Source organism: Pagrus pagrus (assembly GCF_965226575.1).
Source record: "Pagrus pagrus genome assembly, chromosome: 2".
NCBI lineage: Eukaryota > Metazoa > Chordata > Actinopteri > Spariformes > Sparidae > Pagrus > Pagrus pagrus.
In genome coordinates, this window is record NC_140186.1 from 27581238 (window position 1) to 27603776 (window position 22539).

At 43.8% G+C, this 22539-nt stretch overlaps 2 protein-coding genes across 15 annotated transcripts in view; both read left to right on the forward strand.

The window, feature by feature from the left end:
• Positions 1 to 14663, forward strand: part of htt (huntingtin) — a 33851-nt gene extending 19188 nt beyond the window's left edge. For 2 of the 5 annotated variants that reach the window (XM_084344849.1, XM_084344851.1), the window contains 26 exons: positions 374 to 515; positions 641 to 820; positions 1166 to 1342; positions 1764 to 1840; positions 2793 to 2928; positions 3010 to 3132; positions 3242 to 3449; positions 3663 to 3808; positions 3918 to 4095; positions 4218 to 4316; positions 4487 to 4671; positions 4752 to 4878; positions 5003 to 5106; positions 5370 to 5524; positions 5623 to 5762; positions 5844 to 5929; positions 6064 to 6194; positions 6305 to 6437; positions 6572 to 6727; positions 6821 to 7011; positions 7846 to 7960; positions 8088 to 8301; positions 9880 to 10099; positions 10322 to 10484; positions 11161 to 11321; positions 11438 to 14663. In XM_084344849.1, coding sequence (XP_084200975.1) covers positions 374 to 515; positions 641 to 820; positions 1166 to 1342; positions 1764 to 1840; positions 2793 to 2928; positions 3010 to 3132; positions 3242 to 3449; positions 3663 to 3808; positions 3918 to 4095; positions 4218 to 4316; positions 4487 to 4671; positions 4752 to 4878; positions 5003 to 5106; positions 5370 to 5524; positions 5623 to 5762; positions 5844 to 5929; positions 6064 to 6194; positions 6305 to 6437; positions 6572 to 6727; positions 6821 to 7011; positions 7846 to 7960; positions 8088 to 8301; positions 9880 to 10099; positions 10322 to 10484; positions 11161 to 11321; positions 11438 to 11651 — 3961 coding nt within the window. In that variant the 3' untranslated portion in view covers positions 11652 to 14663. The remainder of the gene's footprint in view (positions 1 to 373; positions 516 to 640; positions 821 to 1165; positions 1343 to 1763; positions 1841 to 2792; positions 2929 to 3009; positions 3133 to 3241; positions 3450 to 3662; positions 3809 to 3917; positions 4096 to 4217; positions 4317 to 4486; positions 4672 to 4751; positions 4879 to 5002; positions 5107 to 5369; positions 5525 to 5622; positions 5763 to 5843; positions 5930 to 6063; positions 6195 to 6304; positions 6438 to 6571; positions 6728 to 6820; positions 7012 to 7845; positions 7961 to 8087; positions 8302 to 9879; positions 10100 to 10321; positions 10485 to 11160; positions 11322 to 11437) is intronic. The other 3 variants (XM_084344852.1, XM_084344850.1, XM_084344853.1) reach the window with 3 other exon arrangements.
• Positions 14664 to 16089: 1426 nt separating this feature from the next.
• Positions 16090 to 22539, forward strand: part of rgs12b (regulator of G protein signaling 12b) — a 46706-nt gene continuing 40256 nt past the window's right edge. For 5 of the 10 annotated variants that reach the window (XM_084344898.1, XM_084344906.1, XM_084344905.1 and 2 more), the window contains exons 1-4: positions 16666 to 16749; positions 17439 to 18746; positions 19053 to 19292; positions 20175 to 21158. In XM_084344898.1, coding sequence (XP_084201024.1) covers positions 17661 to 18746; positions 19053 to 19292; positions 20175 to 21158 — 2310 coding nt within the window. In that variant the 5' untranslated portion in view covers positions 16666 to 16749; positions 17439 to 17660. The other 5 variants (XM_084344900.1, XM_084344903.1, XM_084344901.1 and 2 more) reach the window with 5 other exon arrangements.

Genomic DNA, 22539 nt, shown 5'->3' on the forward strand with positions numbered 1-22539 from the left:
TGGGCAAAATATCAAATGTGTGAGTGTATCGTATCAGGAAAAAAACCAAAATATCTTAGACCTTTTGTTCCCTTCTTCCTGTAAAATCTAAGATCATAACCAGGGATTTACATGACAAAATTAATTTTGTCATTCATGTTTAATAGAGGTCAACAATCAGAAAAATGTTTTTTTTGTGTGTTATCTGACATCATTCCACTCATAGAACATGTATTTATTAAGATTGTATACAAGATTTAGTCTGGGATGTTCTGGAAAGTGAAAATTAGCAATTTATTTTTCTTCTTCATATGAAAGAGATATAATTAATTCGTACAATCAGTTTGTACAGCAACAAATGGTTGAAAATCAACCTTTTCTCCATCACTCTCAGGAGACAAAGCCTCTCCTGCACAAAGCTGCTGAGCCCTCACTCCTCCGGGGAAGGAGAAGAGGACAAGCCTGAGGCCCGGTTAGCCATGGTCAACCGAGAGATCGTCCGCAGGGGAGCCCTTATTCTCTTCTGTGATTATGTGGTGAGACTCTAAAGCATGTTGTACAGTGGCAAATATTTTATATTTTTACACTGTTGGAATTGATCGAAAATGGCTAATGATCATCAAAAATGATTGTGTAAATTATATTTTTCGCATGTCCACAGTGCCAGAACCTCCATGACTCGGAGCATCTGACCTGGCTGATTGTCAACCATGTGCGTGACCTCATCAACCTTTCCCATGAGCCTCCAGTGCAGGATTTTATCAGCGCTGTGCACCGTAACTCAGCTGCCAGTGGTCTCTTCATCCAGGCCATCCAGTCCCGCTGTGACAACCTCACTACTGTGAGTTTACAGCTGCTTTATGTGTTTCCATCACTGCTCATTAGTCATTTTAAACGTTTGAAACATTTGAAAACAACCAATATAGAGCAAATCGCTTCACATAATAACTTCTTCCTACTCTACCATGTGTCAAACTAACATGACAGAATAGAAAAAGCGGAACATTTTTAGTAATGAGAGCGTAATATAAACTCATCTTATTTGGGCCTAGTTTATCATGACCAGTGTGATTTCAACTTTTCCCTTTTTCTCTCCTCTTCTTTCATTGCCCTTCCTCTTCGCCTCCCCCACTCACTCTGTCATCTCTTTTCTGCCTGACTAACTGAATCTTGTCGTCCTTTGCAGCCTACCATGCTGAAGAAGACTCTGCAGTGTTTGGAAGGCATCCACCTGAGTCAGTCCGGCTCCCTGCTGATGTTGTATGTAGACAAGCTGCTCAGTACACCCTTCAGGGTACTGGCTCGCATGGTGGACACACTAGCATGTCGCAGGGTGGAGATGCTGTTAGCAGAGACGCTGCAGGTATGGCTTAGTTTGCTTGCAAATTAATGTGATACATTTTAGATTCATACAGATATGGAGCTTTTACAAGACTTTTACAAAACGTATTCGAAAGCTAAGGTTGTCTCTTTCTGTGAAACTCTTATCCCTTTCACACTGGACAACAAAACCACTAACGCCCGATAACATCTGGCGTTTCTTTAATGTGAAAGGGTACAGTCGGCATTCAATCCCACGTCAAATGACTCGGCAGCCAGTGGTGTTTATCGGCTCCATCAGTGTTGACTGTTCCTGTGTTTTACGGGGTGTTTGTGGTGACAATTGTAACACACAGGGGAACAAAACAAACAAAGCAGGAAGTTGTGAACTTGTTGTCCTTTTCATGTAGTTTACTTGTGATTTCCCTCAAGTTGATCATGTGTTTTGTCCATCCGTCCTGCAGAACAGTGTAGCTCAGCTGCCTGTGGAGGAGCTGGACAGGATCCAAGAATACCTCCAGACCAGTGGCCTGGCTCAGAGGTAACACTCTTCTGCATTGCAGCAAACTTCAGTAAATGTTATGGCATTCTGTTGCACACTTTACTTTTGATTAAGTAATAAGTAAGGATGCACCTGATACTGATATCAGTCTTTTTAAAAAAAATCTAACAGATTCTTGTTTATTCTACTTGTGTGAATTGTGATTATTATTTTTTTTTTTTCAATTTTGTTTGCACTAGTTTGTTACCCAATTTTGATTTAATTACCAAGTTCCTTTTGCACTATTATTTCAGTAATAACAATTCAGTAAATTTGACCACATTTTGTTTTACAAAGTCAGGAAAACAATCTTAAGTCAAACCTAAGTTGACTTAAAACAATGATCCCTGTCTGTTTCATACAATGAATAGTACAGCTTATTAAACACTTGTATCGCATTAGTACGTGGTATCGGCATGTATCTTAATTCAGGTATCATAATTGGATCAGAACTGACGATAAATGGACCGGTGCATCCCTTGTCTAAATGAACGAACATTAGCTAGAAATGCAACACACCACTTAACAAAGCAAAAAAAAACAGATGCCAAAGACAAATTAAACGACCTAAATTACAAGAGAACAAGACACATTTTACTTATGTTTACTAAGACTTTTATCATTGTAAGCAGCCACGCACCGACTGTTGTGTACACTTAACACCTAGCCTGAGCTGGGACTTATTGCCAACAAAGTACATGCAGGTTTTAATTAATTGCCAAAATGATGCATAATCTACTTCCATGTAAAATGTCATTAGTCCTTCAATTTACATGTGGATTGTTACCAAATGTGGTATCTCAGACCAAGGTCATTTGTCCTCCTGTGCTCTCGATGGGCTTTTCAGGTGGCCATCTCTGCAAGGGTTGAAGTATCCATCAGCAGGACAGGTGTTTGTCACATCGAATAGATAAATGTGTGATGTCCTTTTGTTCATCTTTTGTCATCACAGGCATCAGAGGTTCTACTCCCTGCTGGACAGGTTCAGAGCCACTGTAGCCGACACCAGCAGCCCCACGCCTCCTGTGACATCACACCCCTTGGATGGGGATCCACCACCCGCCCCTGAACTTGTCATTGCAGATAAGGTGAGGGATTATAGATTTAGTCTGGTATTACGCATCTGTTTTGATCCTGCAAAGTAAGGACAAATTTAATTTTGTTTATAGGAGTGGTACGTGGCCCTGGTGAAGTCTCAGTGTTGTCTTCGTGGAGATGTTTCCCTGTTGGAGACGACAGAACTCCTAACCAAACTACCTCCCGCTGACCTCTTAAACATCATGAGCTGCAAGGTGACACAGGCCCACATATCAGACCTCAGGGATAAACATTCTCAAACATTGATTAATTAAAACTGGAACATATTGCATCTGAACCTGAAACTTTATTTTTCTTCCGTAGGACTTCAACCTAAGCCTGCTGTGTCCATGCCTGAGTATGGGGGTGCAGCGGTTAGCACGGGGTCAGGGGTCACTCCTGTTGGAGACGGCCTTGCAGGTGACCCTAGAGCAGCTGGCAGGGGTCACCGGTTCACTTCCTGTCCCACACCAGTCCTTCCTGCCACCCTCCCAGCCACAGCCCTACTGGGACCAAATAGCTCAAGTGTATGGTGAGTCATGAAGTACAGGAGTCAGAGTTTTGTGATGTCTTGCACTATCTCTAGTCTCTTAAATTTTGACCTGTTGTACAACTTGAAAGGACTTTGAGCTTGACTTGTTCTATAAAGCTTTGAGTTTCAGGAGGTTAATGCAGGACAAATGTTCTCCCTCTGCAGTATTCTGTGTATTTATTATTTATTCTGTGTTGGCTGTCTGTTTTTCAGGTGAGCCAGGTTTCTACCCCAGGGTTTTGTCGCTCTGTAGAGCTCTGTCCCAGTACTTGCTGAGTGTGAGCCAGCTGCCTTCCTCACTACACATCCCTTCTGACAAGGAGCACCTCATCACCACTTTCACCTGCACTGCCACTGAGGTAAAAGACCACACTTTACAAGCATTTTAAAAACACTTTCAAAATAGAATCTTGTAGAAATGACTATTTCTTCACATTCATCTCCCACCCTACGTCTCTCTTGGCCCAGGTGGTCGTGTGGCATCTCCTTCAGGACCACTTGCCCCTGAGTGTGGACCTGCAGTGGGCTCTGTCCTGCCTGTGTCTTTCCCTGCAGCAGCCCTGCGTCTGGAACAAACTGTCCACCCACGAGTACATCACACACACCTGCTCCCTCATCTACTGCCTACGCCTCATCATTGTTGCAGGTGAGGAGGTCACCAGGACATGTGCATACCCCGTGATTTAGTATGGCCACATAACACTAGTGCCTTTAGGACTGAAAGTTTGAGTGTCATTTTAACACTGGTCAAACCTTTTGTCTTCCAAGTGGCTGTGAGTCCTGGTGACCAGCTTCTGCATCCAGAGAAGAAAAAGACAAAGGCAGAGAGAGACGCTGAAGGAGACCAAGTGGACTCGCATGCCGACCGTGAGTACTCAAAGATACAGTAAAACTGTAAAACTGGATGTTTTATGTTAAGTATTTTAGGGTTTTCATGGTTCATCACCCTATTTGATGTCCAATGGTGGCATTCTCCTGAATAGACCTAAGATGGAAAGCATTAGGGGATATATGTCAGAATTCCCTCTGTGTTGCAGACATGTTCGAGTGGCAAGCATGTGAGATCATGGCGGAGCTGGTGGAAGGCCTGCAGAGCGTCCTTGCCCTGGGTCACCATAGAAACAGTGCATTCCCCGCTTTCCTCACACCAACCTTGCGCAACATCGTTATCAGTCTGTCTCGACTGCCTCTGGTCAACAGCTACACCCGAGTACCTCCACTGGTCAGTGTGTGAAACATATTAAGCCTTGAGTTTGTATAGATGAATGTATTGGTCCATTAAAATGATGTGTGTGTGTGTAGGTTTGGAAACTGGGCTGGTCCCCTCAGCCAGGAGGAGAGTATGGCACAACGCTGCCTGAGATCCCTGTGGACTTCCTGCAGGAAAAGGATGTCTTCAGAGAGTTCCTCTACCGCATCAACACACTGGGTACAGTCAAGAAATGGGCTTTCCCTGTTATTTCATTCTGATTCATTGGGTTAAACTTAAACATTACGTCAGCAACAGGTCCATCCTCTATTATGTCATCTGATTGGTTTTTTGTTCCGTTTAGGCTGGAGCAGCAGGACACAGTTTGAGGAGACCTGGGCCACTCTGCTCGGGGTGCTGGTCACCCAACCCATCACTATGGACCAGGAGGAGGAGACGCAGCAAGAGGTATATACACAATTTTGTTCACATCCATAAACATACTGCTAGTTTGTCAAGTGCTGAATTGACTACAGAACGTGTCATTCCTACATGCCTGCATAAGCACTCACACAGTTGTTTACGTCAATGAGATGTGCAAGAATTTCTGTGTTCAGAGAGAAATACACATGCAGAGCCACATGGGAATAAACTGTGGGAAACAGTCTTGCAGCCCTCTGTTCCCAGTCTCAGTCTGTCCCATCTGCCTCAATGTATCCTTTCATCTATAGGAGGACTTGGAGCGGACCCAGTTGAATGTGTTAGCAGTGCAGGCCATCACCAGCCTGGTGCTGAGTGCCATGACCCTGCCCACTGCTGGCAACCCTGCAGTCAGCTGTCTGGAACAGCAGCCCCGCAACAAGAGCCTCAAAGCCCTGGAAACACGGTAGCTATGCAGCCATTTTTGTTTCCCACTGTAGTACTGTCCAAAATAAGCATGCAATGATATTTGGATTTTTTATTTTTGGTCTGTCTCCTTCCCAGGTTTGGAAGGAAACTGGCAGTGATCAGGGGAGAGGTGGAGAGAGAGATTCAGGCTCTTGTTTCAAAGAGAGACAATGTCCACACACACCATCCGTACCACGCCTGGGACCCTGTGCCCTCACTGTCTGCAGCCTCAGCTGGTAACACAATCGGCATTCACAAATTGTCGGTCTCCCCAACGGCTGACTTCCACTCTTATTTCTTGTTCCATGTTGTTTCAGCAGGCACCCTAATCAGCCATGAGAAGCTGCTGCTTCAGATCAACACAGAGAGGGAGATGGGCAACATGGACTACAAACTGGGACAGGTGAGGGATGCATGGAAAGAGGATGAGGTGGATAACATGAAGCTCAAGGAATCTGCGTTTTAAATTCTTAATGTTAAGATTTTCAGTAGCGCAAATGCATTTTTTATTTTTATTTTTAATAAATCTTTCTTCAGGTGTCCATCCACTCAGTATGGCTAGGAAACAACATCACCCCACTGAGAGAGGAAGAATGGGGTGAGGATGAAGAGGATGAAGCAGACACTCCAGCTCCCACGTCCCCACCGATATCCCCCATCAACTCTAGGTCAGACAAAAAAAATGCAGTAATGTGCTCTCACACATTTCTTCAGTCTCAACACAGTATTGAAACAAGAATGTACAACATGACCGAACACTGTTTTTGTGTGCTTTCAGGAAGCATCGTGCAGGTGTGGACATTCACTCGTGTTCCCAGTTTCTCCTGGAGCTCTACAGCCAGTGGCTCATCCCTGGCTCCCCGAGTAACAGGAGGACCCCGACCATCCTCATCAGTGAAGTGGTCCGATCGGTGAGTTTTGTGCACATACTCGTTTAAAGGACTGTCTGCTGTTCCCTGCGGAATAAAGTGGAAGTTCTGGGAAGAGGTTGGGACCCTAGTTTTCCTAACACCCTCCACTGTCATCCTCCTCTTGTTCTCTATAGCTGCTGGCGGTGTCGGACCTGTTCACAGAGAGGAACCAGTTTGACATGATGTTCTCCACCCTGATGGAACTGCAGAAGCTCCACCCGCCAGAGGATGAGATCCTCAATCAATATCTGGTGCCTGCCATTTGCAAGGCTGCTGCTGTCCTGGGCATGGTGAGCATGGCTGTGTGGGTGGAACGATGTAGTGATGAATTATCAACCTCCGATGTTGTACAGTTTATGAAAACTCTGAATGTTTATCTCTAGGATAAGGCCATAGCGGAGCCTGTGTGCCGTCTGTTGGAGACAACCCTACGTAGTACCCACCTGCCTAGCCGCATGGGGGCTCTGCATGGAGTGCTTTATGTGTTGGAGTGTGACCTGCTGGATGACACAGCCAAACAGCTCATCCCCACCGTCTCGGAGTACCTGCTGTCCAACCTCAGGGCTATTGCTCAGTGAGTATCGCTTGCATTCTCTCTTTCTCCAAAACCAAACACATTGACCTAATTCAACATCTAATGAGCTGATGATGGCTAAAACCCTCAAGTCAGCAAAGAATCTGCTCATGCCCTTAAGGAAAGGCCCTTTAGCGTCTTGTTTTTCACCTCATCTCAGGCTTACTAAAATGCTAACAGTTCTCAAACACGCTTGATTTTCTGTTTGCCAAAAATGGATCAATTGTAGTTGCAGTCTGAGTCAAGAAAAGGGGAGTATCCAATGAGGGCACACAGAAACATAAGGAGAAAGTGAGGGAGGCACTGGACACACAGCATTATAATAACAAAACAGTCATAAAATGAGCTTCATGTTATTGATATTCCTGTAGACTGAGTTCAAATTTCTTTTATTAATTTACCTTTGATGGCTCATATATCCATTCTGTGCTAGGTTTATGCCCTCTTTTAATACGTACTGTAAACCACATATGTTAGGGGAAGAATGCATCACAGTTGCACAAGCTACTGATGTCGACCCCACATGACATCATGTTTTCTGTAATATTGCGATAATTTAATCCAGTCCCTAAATGAACAATCTTGTTAATCAGTATAGCTGGTCTGAGATCACATTAAAATAACAGTCTGGGTCAAAATGTCTTGTGGTGTGAGAGCACAGTGATGTAGTGTGTTTGGTCTCAATAAGGTGAAAGGACCAAGTGTGCAGTGCAAGACTTGGCCACTAGATGCTGCCCTTCACATTTCAACAAATGCCTACTGGCCTTTCTGTTTTATTTCAATTTTAATTTAGTTCCACTAACTGTGTATGTCTCCTGTCTTTGTATCCTGCAGCTGTGTTAACCTGCATAACCAGCAGCATGTGCTGGTAATGTGCGCAGTGGCCTTCTACATGATGGAGAACTACCCTCTGGATGTAGGCGCTGAGTTTATGGCCGGAATTATACAGGTAAACAGTCGGAGTGTAAAAATAAAACATTAAAAGATGAAGAAAAACATAATTTTACAGTATTAACCAGCATCCTGGTTTCCTCTTTGTCTCTCTTTATCCCTTTTTTTCTGTCCCTGTCTGTCAGTTGTGTGGCGTGATGGTGTCTGCCAGCGAGGACTCCACTCCCTCCGTCATCTACCACTGCGTGCTGCGCGGTCTGGAGCGCCTCCTGCTGTCAGAGCAGTTGTCCCGTGTGGACGGAGAAGCGCTGGTCAAACTCAGTGTGGACAGAGTCAACATGCCGTCGCCACACAGAGCCATGGCTGCCCTCGGCCTCATGCTCACCTGCATGTACACAGGTAAGAAAGGCACTAACAAGACTGATGCACTTAAAATCCACCACGATGTAGCATCCTGCATTCTGGCTAAATCATCAGCATGGACTGTATTAGGACTGGTGCTTTCATTATTGCTGTTGTGACTTTCTCACTGCAAACTCATCATGGGATTGAGCGAGCTGGCTAACTCACCTGCATGGACATTCAAAATAGTAGTGGGCTACATTATCATCAGTTGTCCTCACAGAAGCTGATGCTGCACTGATATTAGTTAAGCTTGCAGACCTGCATCCTTTCTTTTACTTAACAATGCCACAGTGCCGTGGCAAGGTTGTGTCCCATTTCTTTCCTGTGCTCTGATCCCCTTCCTTCCTTCCTAGTAGTGTGTATACTAAAATGTAATTGTGTCCCTGCTGCAACATAACCCCTCCACCTCTGCCACACAAGTGATTTGCACTTGCTATCATAAATGGCTAAAAAAATGATAGACAGCACTGATTCAGTATTAACGTAGGATAGGATCTGCTGTCTTAGATGGTGTCGCATACCTCACTAGAGTTAGGTGGACAAAAAAAAAACATTTGAAGACGTCACTTTGGCCTCAGGGAAATTGTTAGGAGCATTTTTCACATTTTGTTTTTGACATAACGATTCATTGATTTAGTAATGAACTGGAGCAATCCTGAATAAAACATGAACTAGTAATAAATTGTAGCCTATAAGTAACTCATTAGCTTACACCTGATTGTGCATGTCACTGTTGCATGCTGCTCACAGCTCTGCACATACAGTATAGCAAATTATTTACATTAAGCGATGCATGGACAGTGCCATAAAAATAAATCTCTGCGGTCTCCATCTTTGATTATCATCACTTTTTAAAGAAATTACAGTAACCACTGTAATTTCTTTAAGTGTTAGTACCCTTTCAGTGCACAGAGATAACTGAATACTTCATGTTAGAGACACAATTATTAAAACTGTGTAAAATGGCCAAGTTTACATATTGGCCCTCATAACACCCACTGCCTCTAACGCCTACGTGTAGGCTACTTACTGTGAACCTTATTATGGTGACTAATACAACAGACTAGTTTTTTTTTTTTGTTTTTTTTTTCTAACCAACCCTTTCATGCTTGCCTCCTGCATGTGATACATGTATTATATGCATACCTCTGTTATACCCTACCTCTAATCCCTACGTCGGCCCCTACTAACTCTAGCGACTCTTGGCATGCTCTCGTCCATATGGTGACTGGCTAAATAACACTTATTTGTTGCCAAGAGCTAGCCAGCAACCTCTGTAGGTAAACCCCAGCGCCGACTTCCAACTTCCTGCATACTTCCCTTTAGTACAGCAAAGAAAGCTGGAGCAGATTCGGGTCACAGGAGAGGTTAATCTAGTATGTTATGTACCCAGGAAAAATCTAATACGTTAAGCACCAGTCGCTTACAGAAAACCTGCTTCTTAGCTCCAAGAACTTCACCAATTTTCAGTTTGAGGTCACCAAAATTCTGATCTGACTCTTGTGATATCGGTGTCCCCACTCCCACTCTAACCTCTCCCCCACTGGTCCAACCCCCCTCTCGTCCTCTCAGCGGTGCTTGCGTCGGGTTCAGACGTGACAGGGGTTAGAGGTCAGGTTGACTCTGGCTCTGCCGTAGCAGAGGCGGTGGGCGTCACGGCGGGTCATGTTGGTTTCTCCTCAGGGAAGGAGAAAGCCAGCCCTGCCAGCCGCCCCGCCCACTCTGACCCTCAGGCCCCAGACAGCGAGTCGATCATTGTTGCCATGGAGAGGGTCTCTGTGCTCTTTGACAGGTACGCACACACATGCCATCCATTATGCAAGGGTTTATATAGTTGTATGATTTTTAAAAAACCAAGCTTGACCCTTAAATTTGCAGCTTTCTTCTTCATCTTTGACCTCCATGGGTTTGTAGTTTCCAAGATAATTTGATGGTGGCAACTTTTTGACATACAGTTGTGGCACTTGTTGTATTTCTCATCATCATTTGCTCTTCCGGGGTTTCCTGTTTGCAGGATCCGGAAGGGTTTACCCAGCGAAGCCCGGGTGGTGGCTAGGATACTGCCGCAGTTTCTGGATGACTTCTTCCCGCCACAGGACGTCATGAACAAGGTCATCGGAGAGTTCCTGTCCAATCAGCAGCCTTACCCACAGTTCATGGCCACTGTCGTCTACAAGGTCAGCAGCGGCACAAGTCCATTCAAATGGGATAAATAAAATCACTCAACCATTTGAATGCATTTTATGCCAAATAATGGGATTGAAAACTTGAGTACATTAGGCTCACAGTACCAAATGGGGTCTTATTTTTCATTCATTAATATGTAATCGCATTGTTTGACCATAGAAGAGCTGCAATGCTCAAAAGCTTTTTTTTCTTTTTTTGTACCCATACTTGCAGTTTGCTTGTTGCAGGGAGCATTAGAGAATTTCAATGAAGTCCAGTCTCAGTAAAGTTACTTGGTCCCCTCTGTTTTTACCACCCCAGCCAGCTCATTTGTTTTTCAACCAGACAATAAGTTGTCAAGGCAACATCAAGCTGGAGCACAGACAGTGGGTGCCTGTTATACAGGGATGTTAAAAATAAAGAAAAACTGACATAAACTCAGATGGAATTTGGAGTAGAAGAAAATTTGAAGCAGCATAGTTCAGCCATGCTTATATTGAAATGGAAGTCATCCATAAACATGTCGTCTGTGGAAAGCTAGTTTTTTGTATTGAGGTTAAATGCCAACTGAGAATCTGCAAATGTGCAGCCTTTCTAGCCTGGAAATGCCAATATTGGCTGCTAATAACTGACGGTCAAATTTCTCTCCTTTTCCTGCCTGTCCCTCGGTTCTGCACACACCTCCAGGTTTTCCAGACACTCCATGCCACAGGACAGTCTTCTATGGTGCGAGACTGGGTACTGCTGTCCTTGTCCAACTTCACTCAGAGGACACCAGTGGCCATGGCCATGTGGAGCCTCTCCTGTTTCTTTGTTTCTGCTTCAACCTCCCAGTGGATCTCAGCATTGTATCCTTACATGATAAAAGCCACATGAACAGGACTGTGATTGGGTTGTTGGTATCTATAATGTATGTTATACCAAACATTGTGCTATGTTGCCCTTAACCCCTGCTCTCTACCAGACTGCCACATGTGATCAGCCGAATGGGCTCCAGTGAGGTGGTGGATGTCAACCTGTTCTGCCTGGTGGCCATGGATTTCTACCGGCACCAGATTGACGAGGAACTGGACCGCAGGGCTTTCCAGTCCGTCTTTGAGACCGTGGCCTCGCCAGGCAGCCCTTATTATCAGCTGCTGGGCTGCCTGCAGTCAATCCACCAGGACACATCACTCTGAGGGCAGTAGACTGAGATGGACACGAAGGCGCCCGGGGGAGGAGGAAGGGGGGACTGAAGCATGGGGAGAAAAGTGGATTAGAGAGAGGAAATGTGGTAGGGCGAGAAATTAGATCTCCATGTACACCTCCCCCTTGAGTTGTGATGGAGGGGAAGCACAGAATGTTTCATTAGAAAAAATCTACTGTAGCCTCATCCTTTCCCCCTCCGTTAAATGAGTAGAACTACTGAAGTCACCATGATGAATTCAGTGAGTGAGCATAAAGTACCAAGGGGAGCGTCGACTAAGTTTTAGGATGTATGTTAGATGTAAAAGGACTGTCTGAAGAGGGCACCTATATGAAGGACTCTGGCTGCAAAACCCTTAAACTGTGGTTCTGCCTACAACCACACAACCCCTCCCCCAACAGACCATTCCTCGAGACGAATGACAGCACCTTGAACACTTCCTCTACCCAGCACCTTGATTTAAAAACATAAAATGACATTAATCAAACACAAAATTGGATTTATATTTTCCTGTGAGGACTTGCTTGAGTATTGTGATGTCAGTAAAGTAAATAGAGAAAAAGAAATTAGAAAATGCAAAGTATTTACTATATTTAAAGTTTCGATGCGTCTATTTTTCAGTGCGTTTTTGTTGAAGAGTGCTTAAGGTCTGGTTAGGACACTGACAATGGGCTGACACACGGGTCAGAAATGCCTGCTTAATGTTGTCAATAATTAGTATCTTTGAAGACGTTGTTTTGTTTTGTTTTTATATTTAAGTTTGTGGTCATTCTGACACACGTTAAATATTGTATGTATGAATGATCACTAATAGCCATAGTGTTATTTTTTTCTTTCCAACGACTGAGAAGCAGGGGATGGGTGATGCAATTGTCGCTGTAGAAAGGACAACTTGTTTGCACCTATTTCAGCAAGTTGCTACAATTTTTGTCTGTGCAGTGGCCTCTTCTGGATGTTGTAATGAGGTGACAAAGAACTGAACGGGTATATACTTTGAAGTATTTAAAAATATCCCATTTTCCTGAGTTTTCAAACTGAAGCATAGTTTTAACTGTGTAAGGGCCCATATACTGACACTTAAGCAAGAAAAATACCAAAATTGCAGTGATTTCGTCTTTTCTTTTTTAACCAGTAGCAGGGAGGAAAGCACTTCCTCTTATGATTTTTATTGCTTATATTTGTCTAGTGTTTTTTTTTTTTTTTTTTTAAAACTGCATTCAAGTCTCGTATGCTCCCCAGTGCACCTGAATGATTCCACCTATCTGTTTCTTGTACTTTTTTAATTCTCAGGATGTAAGATGTGACTATTGTTGTTGTAATAAGACTGGAAGTGATTTGCAGTCATCTTTAAATGGAGTAACCTTCGTATCTTGTAAAAAGTCATTGTAAAGTAATATGAAAAGCCATGGTGCATGATACAAATAAGAACTGTGTAAAGATGAAAGATCTTGGAATAGACAGTAAGATAATGTGATGTCATTTTCTTTTCTGTCCGTCTTAACACAAACTCACACACGATGAGAAGATGAAAAGTCAGTGAATCAGCAGAATGCAGAAAGCTCTGAGCTTATAGTATTTTATTGAAGACTTGACCTTGAGTTGCCTGGGAGCGTGCTGGGCGTCGTTACTCTGTACATACACTTGCCTTAGATAAAGACTGAATATATGTATGTCCTGTACACTGAAAGCTTGAAAGCATGCTTAGCATTACTGCTATTTTCTTGCATAGTCCTTAATACTGTATTTCCGTGGGAACGGTTGCCATGACTGTTGTGTGGAAGAGATGCAACACAATCCAAAGGGAGCCTTGTGACCTTAGTGACCAACAGCAGCTTTGACAAATCAACAGACGAGGACGTGTAGCCTAACGTGACGCCAGGAGGTCTCTGTTTTTGTTGAGCTTTAAATATTGTTTTGTCTCTGTTAAAGATTGGTAAATATTTCATCATTCATTGTCATTGTGCAGAATATTAAATACACCTAGCACTTAAAAACTTGAAGTTCCTCTCATGTTGATGTTAGGCGCTTTTTTTTTAATATGCAATGAGTCCTACAGTACATTAAAGTAAAACATCAGTGATTTGTATGCTAAGTAACTTTCCAACCTTTAAAGCAATGTGACTGGCTTCCTTTTGATCATGTTAATGTATTCACACAATAAATGACTGAGTCCTCAGTAGCTGTTATTTAAATTCCATTGAGAGGCCTCCCTGAAGTGGATTAAATGAGTCCCCCCCCTTTTTTTTGTTCTTCTTAGAAGATCAACAGTCTCTTCAAAGTCACTTTGGATTTTTGTGGTGAGGAAACAAATGGAGGATGACAGAAATCTATTTTTCTTCACAACTTATGAAGTTAAAGGCAGTAATTCAAACTGGATAGAGAGAATGTTCTTTTCATCTTGTCCTTCAGGCTTTAGATGAGCAAAAGACCGACTGGGGACCCCTGCAGGGGGTGGTAATACGATTACCCAGAAATCTTTTGTGGTTTTTGGGAGGTGGGCTGGGAGGTCTCCACAAAGGTCATGTTCAACTGATTTAACATGCTTCCCTTTAAGACTATTTTTCTTCCACTTGTAGAATCTACAACTCAAGTTAAAAAGCTGAGATTTACTATCGTTAAACCTCTACTCTGCCAAGTTCTTTACATGCCCCATAATGATGACTGTCTTTACCATTAGCATGTTGGTGCTTGGCTTTAAAAGAATACCTCTTATTCCCCTTTCCAGAAAAATACAGTTTGGTGACACAACTGTGATTTATTCAATGATTCTCTGAAGGTGGTAATAGAAGAACAGACCATGAATGATGTGATTCCCCTTTAGTTTCATCAGTCTGGATCCTCACCAGAACCCTGGAGCCTCCTTCACTTTTATTTTTTTTTTTCCAATTGCCTGTGAAAAATATTTTAAGGAGATTGTGTATTTCTGTTGATTTTAATACTTTAAAGAGATGAATCACTGCATATGGTCTGTTGTAGAAATGAAATAAATTATTTAAAGATGTTATCTTGTGTGATGTTTGAGAATTGTATGACTTCCTAAAAAAAATGGCAACCCCGTAGGTGTTTTCTGTTTGATATTACACATATTGGCACACACAGGATTCACTGACTGTGTGTGTGAAGCTACAACCATTACAGTGATCTGTCAGAGAAAAACCTGTTGCCTGCCAACTCCAACCAGCCTGATGGGCAACAAATGGTCAAGCTTAGCTGGGCAGAAACCAGAGAGAAAACAGAATTTTACCAACAGTTGCTTATGTACAGGTCTACTATTGCTTACTGCATTTTAATAATGTTGTCAGACCTCTAACTGAGCTCTTCCATGATCCAGTTATCACATTTTGTACAATTTCCTTTTCTCAGCCCGGCTGTGATTCCCTTTTATAGACCTCCGCAGTATGAAAGCATATGTTGCTTGTTTTACAGCACCCATTAAGATGGGAGGTTCATGATTAAAAGCTATTAACAAGATTAGCAGACAGCTGCCATATGGTTCATGAAGCGCTGAGCTGAAATCATGATGGCACAAGTATTAAGCAACTGCACATGGCTAACTATGTGGCTCAACATTACAAAGGGCTTATCATGTCTGATTGTATGATGTATGATTGTATATTTGCACTAAGCATTGCACTTTCCATATAAAACTGACCATCGCATAAAGCTGAACAGGGTCCATTTTTCAAAATAAAATGAATAGTTTTATTTTAATTAGACATGTTTCATATCTATATTCCACAACTACAATAACTTTTTAAAAGGACTCTATTCTGCACATTGCAAATATTTTTTAAACTTAACACTGAACTTTTGCACATTCCTGCGTTGACTTGCGGTACTTGCTTTCTTTTTTTGCATATTTTGTCATACTGTGTTTATTGTAACGCACCAATACACCAAAGCAAATTGTACTTGTATGTGAAATCCCTACTTGCAAATAAATGCTGCTGTTCTGGGCCGTAACTGGGTTCTTTATTCTTTTTTACAGAGGTTGTTTTTACAGAAGTTCAGCTATAAAAGTGTCACTTCTTTATTGATTCTTTGCACATTGCTGATTTGACACTGAGACATGCAGATTTCTCATTAAAGCCTTTTTTTTTAAAGTTTAATTCAATGGCACGAAGGAACAACTGTTTCATTTTGCAATGTTAACTTGATGTTGATGCTTGTTAAAGTGTACAGTAGTGTGAGCTGTAGTTAAAGGACCTTTACCACAAAAAATTAAATACAGACTTGCACCACTGTTCAAGCAGCCTACATAAACTTCTGTCCCACACACACACTATAATACGTGATAATGGGGTTTATAAAAAGTTAATGAACTTTATAAAACCTCTAGTGTATTTTCTTGTCTTCCTCAGTCAGTTTGAAGTTTCCCCCGCGTCCTCCCCCTCCGCTGCCCGCTCTAAGCACACCTCCCTCTCCTCCAGTCCTCCTCCTCTTAAGGCTACTTCGCCAGATGGTGCAGCCTTTTCTTTTGTTTACCCATCGTCCCTGAGTTTACCTTACTAACCTTAGCTACCAAACTATGGAAACAGCCCGAGCAGCATCACCGTCGGACACCGACAAGTAAGTCATTTTTCCAATGTCCCGCTGATTGCACCCGCTAGACCAAACATCTTTGTCGGAACATTAATAAAAAAAAAAAAAAAAAAAGGACCTGCATCCACCTTTTACTTTGCTATCCCTGCTTTATAACTCAGACGTATTGTGGCCAGCTGTTGTCGTTTGCTTGACTTAGCTGCGTGAGGGTATAAGACATATCGATACGTGCACTCTGCTTCCAACAACACTCCTAATACTTACAACACAGACTCAAACGGACCCTGTTGTGACACTGAGTTTTGACACCTGTGGAATGAGCTACTGTTCTTACTTTTATTTGTGATTTCTCAAACTACCTTTTGTCAATTTGTCCGCATAACTGTTCGCTGTCTGACTGACAACTGGGAAAACCAATGACAGGATATAAAAGTCTGTGTACACCGCCGTTGCCATAGATACAGACCGACATTCCAAAGAAGTGGAACTCGGGGGGCGGGACTAGAGTTTGAGCATGGGTGGATGCACTTTTGAACAGCAAAGTAACGGCAAGAAACTTTTTTGTTGTTGTGGCTAACTCTCAAGAATTGACTGAAGAAAGCATGCCCTTCTGTCTGTAAAGTGACAAACACATAGTTGTTTTTGTCTTTCAACAGCGACCACTGTGAGCAGCGCGAATGTGTAGCTTTACTAGCATGCACGGCTAACTAAGCTAACGGATACTGTTAACGCGTCAGCTAACTTCAGCTAATGTTAACATCTTCCCTCGCTTGTTTCACTTCGTGTGAGCAAAGAGTTGTTTTAACACAAGCGAAAGCAGCAGTCTGCGTTGGTAATGAGCGATAAGCCAATTTAAATCTCAACATGAAGTTACCATGAAGTTGTTGTAGGCTGGGTCAGTCTAGATTTACCTGCATGCCTGTCAGGTGTGAAAACGCTTCTGGTTTGTAACGTTCTCCCCATTGGACGGAGCTGTACAGACTCCACCCTGCACAGGTGTGGCTGTGTGTGGAGTCTCTTCCCCTTAACGTGCGCTATTAACTGTCAATATGGCCATTTATAAAGCTGTTATGATAGCTATAGCTTTTTTTAAATAACTTTATTATAGACCAGACAGACAGACAGACATGTTTGATGTATGTATGGATAAAAGTATTATAGAAGCTCAGGGAGAGAGAGCAAAAGCATGTGAAAGAGGCTCAAGTGACTGACTTGGTTGTGTTCTGTTGTTCTGCAGGTAACTGGGCTTGTGAATTGGGAGAGGGAGTAACACCAGGATGGGAATGCTACAGTAGCGAGGCCGTGCCACAACTGAGGCCAAACTTTCACCCCTCTGCTGCATTTAGGACTGCTGTTCACATTTTCGTAGAAGCTCGACAGCATCTCGGTTTGACGTTGGATATGCCCCGTGTTGCTGCTTGAGCAGACCTATAATGACTGATTGACACCTGCAGGATCAATGGACAAGAGGAAGTTCCCTGGCACAATGTTCAGGCAAGCGGACGCATCATCCAAAAGACGCCAATGTGGTGGGAGTGGGCTCAACATGCCCCAGCCCCCTCCAACCTCCTCTTCGAACCAGCAGGGTCGTATCCGAGCTGTGGAGGTGGCGAGGGGAAGAACGGGGTACGGCTTTACGCTGTCAGGTCAAAGTCCATGTGTCCTCAGCTGCATCCTGAAAGGGAGCCCTGCAGACTATGTAGGTTTGCGCTCAGGAGACCACATCCTGTCTGTTAATGACATCAATGTCTCGAAGGCGTCCCATGAGGATGTGGTCAAACTGATTGGACGCTGCTCTGGCGTCTTGAAGCTGGTCATCGCTGAGGGAGAGCGTCCCCGGCGGCACCATCACCACCAGCGCACCGCTGGGAGTCGTCACCACAGCAGCAACGCAATGGCAGCATCTTACCTGGACTCGTGCTCTAGTGACGATGAGTTGGATGGTTTCTATGACAACAGTGTTAACAACAACAATAACAGCAGGTCAGGAGGTGGAGCCCGTGGGGGCTGGTACAAACCCAAAATGGATTCTAAGCAACTTGGCATCAACAGGGCGGAGAAAGTTGTAGCAGAGTTGCAGTCTGGAGGGATCTTTAACATGATCTTTGAGAACTCCAGCCACTCCTCCAGCAGCTCAGACAAGGACAGGCCTGGGGTCAGCTCATCATCTAAGCCACGTCCGCTGTCTGATCCGGAGTTCCCGCCGTATCGGAACCCCTCCCGTTCTCAGAGCAACCCCAACCTGCTCTCCGAGGAGGAGATGGCCCAAGTTCTGAATGACGACTCAGTCTTCCTGGACTCAGACTTCCGTCATCTCCACCTTCACCACCACGAAGAGCAAGACTTGGATGTGGGAGATGGGGGCGACTTGGTCCTAGAGCCTAGTGAGGGCATCCTCAATGTGGGCATGATCGTTGGCTATCTGGGCTCCATCGAGCTGGCCTCCATAGGGACGAGCTTAGAGAATGACAGCCTGCAAGCCATCAGATGCAGCATGAGGCGCCTCCGGGCTGAGCAAAAGATCCATTCACTGGTCCTCATGAAGGTGTGATTGAATGATTTGTGAATCATCTTTTGATAACAAAGTTTTAATCTTTTGATTTAGTAAAAAAAGCAGCAATACCTTAACCATGACAGCCTTGACAACTTTATACTGTTGAGTACAAGCCCCAGATAAGTCAAGCATTGATCATACTGTATTTACACTTTAAAGTGCTGAAAAACCAGGAAAAATAATCAACATGATTACTTTATTTCCACTGTATAAACACAGTGTATTGACATGGAAAGTGTCGTGTTGTTATTAATGACACCTGCTAACTGTTACTGTCTCATTGTCATGTCCTACCAGGTCATGCATGACAGTGTGCGTCTGTGCAGTGACAGAGGTCAGGTCCTGGCCACCTATCCTGCAGAAAAATTAGCCTTCAGCGCCTGTTGTCCTGACGACCGTCGATTCTTCGGACTGGTCACAATGCAGGCGACTGACGACCTTGACGACTGTCACTTCAGCAACGGGCGAGATGAAGAGGGCGGCTTGAGGACTTCCTGTCACGTGTTCATTGTGGACCCAGAACTCTGTCACCACCAGGTATGAATAAAGAGAAAGTGATAAGATATAATGAGGTGTTAAAGCACAGTGAAAGGGAGATAACGCTCTTCCATTCATCACAACATTAAATTCAACATTATTTAGGATTGGGTATTTTGTTTTTCACTATTTTGCAATAACAGCTGGTAATTCCAAATACAACTGTGCTCAGTCACTGACTGCCAAGCGCTCATTAAGATGAAAAAACTGATCACAGAAGATGCATATTTTATTCAGGCAGGACAAAAACCCCAAATAATAACATAAAGTAATAGTATAAAATAAAGAATACATGGAGATGGATAGAAATAAAGAAGAAGTTTATAATTAAAAAAAGAAAAGAAAAGAAAAGCCTTTATTTATTCAGCCTTATTCGTTTAAAATCCAGACTGGTTCCAACCTCACAAGGTCGTCCTCAGGGGTGGAAATAGTGGAAAATTGTTCTGGGAATTGTTGAACTTTCTTTTTGAGTACCGCTGCCAAAACAATATTGTAGTTTCTATGCTTTTTTTCCCAGTGACTTTGATGGAAGAATATGAAAAATGTTGAACAAACTAAGCCACACTTCTCAAATGTGATTGTGTTCAATTTTGTCTTGACACAAAACAGCTATTAATGACACAAATAAATAAATATAGTCTGAAATGCCAAAATTATGTTTTGAATGAGGAAATACTCAGCCATGTTGCTAATTTTAATTAATGCTGATTATTTTAATAGATAATCTTAAAGTTATTTTAATCTAGTGTCAATTATGTAAATGAGCTACATTTTATTTTACAGTTTGAAACAAATAGCAACAATTCAAATATTCTCCTATGCAATTTTGTTGTTGTCTCCCCATCGACTGACACAGTCTCATGATGCCTGTTGTTTCTTAAGGTACATTTAGGTGTAGCTCGGAGGTTTGGCTTTGAGTGTACCCCGGACCCAGACACAGGAGGCTGCCTGGAATTCCCGCCCAGTTCTCAGCCTCTCCTCCAGTTTGTCTCTGTCCTCTACCGCGACATGGGAGACAACATTGAGGGGGTCAGGGCCCGGGCCTTCCACGATCCAGACAATGACGCCCAGCAGAACCACAGCACCAGCAGTAACAGTGACAGTGGGATTGGCAACTTTCTGCCAGAAGAGAAAAGCAACAGGGTGCTTCTAGTCGACCTCGGAGGTCCTCCTAACCACAACCACACCTCTGGGCCACGCCACTGGGACAGCCCACCTTCGTCCCAGCAGGCCTGGAGCCCCACCCTAGGAGCCGCGGCCTCCCACCCACCTCCTCCTCCTCCGCCAGCTCTGAGGAATGGCCACTACCGTCACGATCCACACCTGGCTGACCTCCCTCACCCTCTCCCCTTGGCTCACCCTGATGTCCCTGGCAGGCACTCTCGAGGGGTCCACCCACACCACTACTCACAGGGGAAGCGGGGAGGAGCTGTGGGGGGAGGAGAAAAGAGAGGGGGTGGAGGAGCAGGAGTAGGGGTTGAGCAGCAGCGGTGGCTGCCAGTCCATGTGCTGAGAGACTGGCGTCAGCAGCACCACCACAGCCACCTCCAGGGCCTGAGCAGCGACCAGGAGTCATACGCCGAATCCACCGACGGATGGTCATCAGCTAACTGCAGCACCCTGCCCCCACCTATGAATAAGATCCCTGCCGACCGCTACCGGGCCCCGCTGGCCCCCGGAGACCACCTGCCACCACCTGGAGGGAGCCAGCCTCCTCCTCCCTCACATCCCCACTCACACACCCACCGGCTGGCTGTTCAGAAAGATGAGTGGGCCAAGAAGCTGTTTGGAGACAGGGAGAGAGCCGGAGCAGAGAGGAGTGACAGAGAGAAGAAACGGGGGAATGCAAAGGAGGGAGAGAAAAAGGTACGTTTTAGATAAAGTTATAAATGTATTTTAATTAAAAATACCTGGGAATTTCTATAATACATTTTTGAAAAGCTACGTATTATATTCATTCCTATTCAAAATTCAACCTAATAGATCAGTCTTACTACAGTGCTGCTTTCAGCTAGTTTGTGGGCTTTTGGAAGAGTTGTGTTAAAACTGACCATGAGATGAGAAGCGCGGGCAGCAGGTATCATCCCCCATCACATACCCCTGCTGTGGAAATTTACTCTGACCAGAGTGTGTCCAAGTTTATTGAGGCTATAAATCCATCTGTGCTCATCCCACTGCTCTCCATCGCATTCTCACGCTCTCCCTTACGAGAGACCCAGCACTTAACCTATTCAGTCCTCGAACAAAGTTACTTTCTCACTCAGATGTAAAACTTTCCAGTGGTTCTGAAAGTTGCGAGGAACCCTCTTCACCCCACCAAACATCCATGTATTATAACTGAATAATGACAGCACTCAAGTTGGCTCTCTCCCCAGACTTAGTACAAGTGGATTGATAAGTTATTTATCCCCACTGCTCCAGTATCAGATCATCTATTATGCACCAGCCAGACATCTGCCTTCACCTGAAAACCACCTGTTTCCCACCGTAATGAGACTCAAAGCAAGCAGAGCACGCTTTAGACTTATTTTAATGAATTAAGTGTGAAGTGTTTTTTTGTTTCGTACATTATGGCGATTCAAATATGGTTACATAAGAAATGTGACAAACAGTAGATGAAAACTGTCCTTTTCCAATTAAGATGACGCTACACTTGAATACATTGGCTGCATTACTTTGTGAGAAGACTTTGTGAGAATACACTTCCTTTTGTGTTGAGATACAGCACATTATTCACTGGCTGTTTATTTTTTCCAGACAATAGAAAGGAAGAGATTTAGACAAAGCTGAAAGATATATCCAGCCTGGCTGGACTCCCTCTGCATTAACGTTTCTACAGCGCGTCTCGTGAAATACTCATACAGAATCCTAAGAACAATGTAGGAAACAGTTGCAATGCCTCTGTCTACATTTACATATTAGAAAGCTACCGGGGATAGACTCTTGTGTCCTTAATATTTAAGGAGGCTGGGGCTTCCCCCATCAAAACTTGCAGCGGACAGGCTCCCAGGGACCCCCAGGGAACAATCAGAGGAAGTGTTTACAAGGCCAGTGGCAGGGTAGAGGCTGATGGTGACAGGAAGGTGGATGTTAACCCCTCTGAACAATGACCTCTGACTGGAGACACTCAGCTTTTAAAGCTGTTGGTGTCATGGTAAGCCACCACTACTGGTAGGCAAAATGAAATCTGATTCTGCTGGGATGAATGAAGCCTTGCTGTATCAATGTAGAAAGTCTTCTGTCTCTC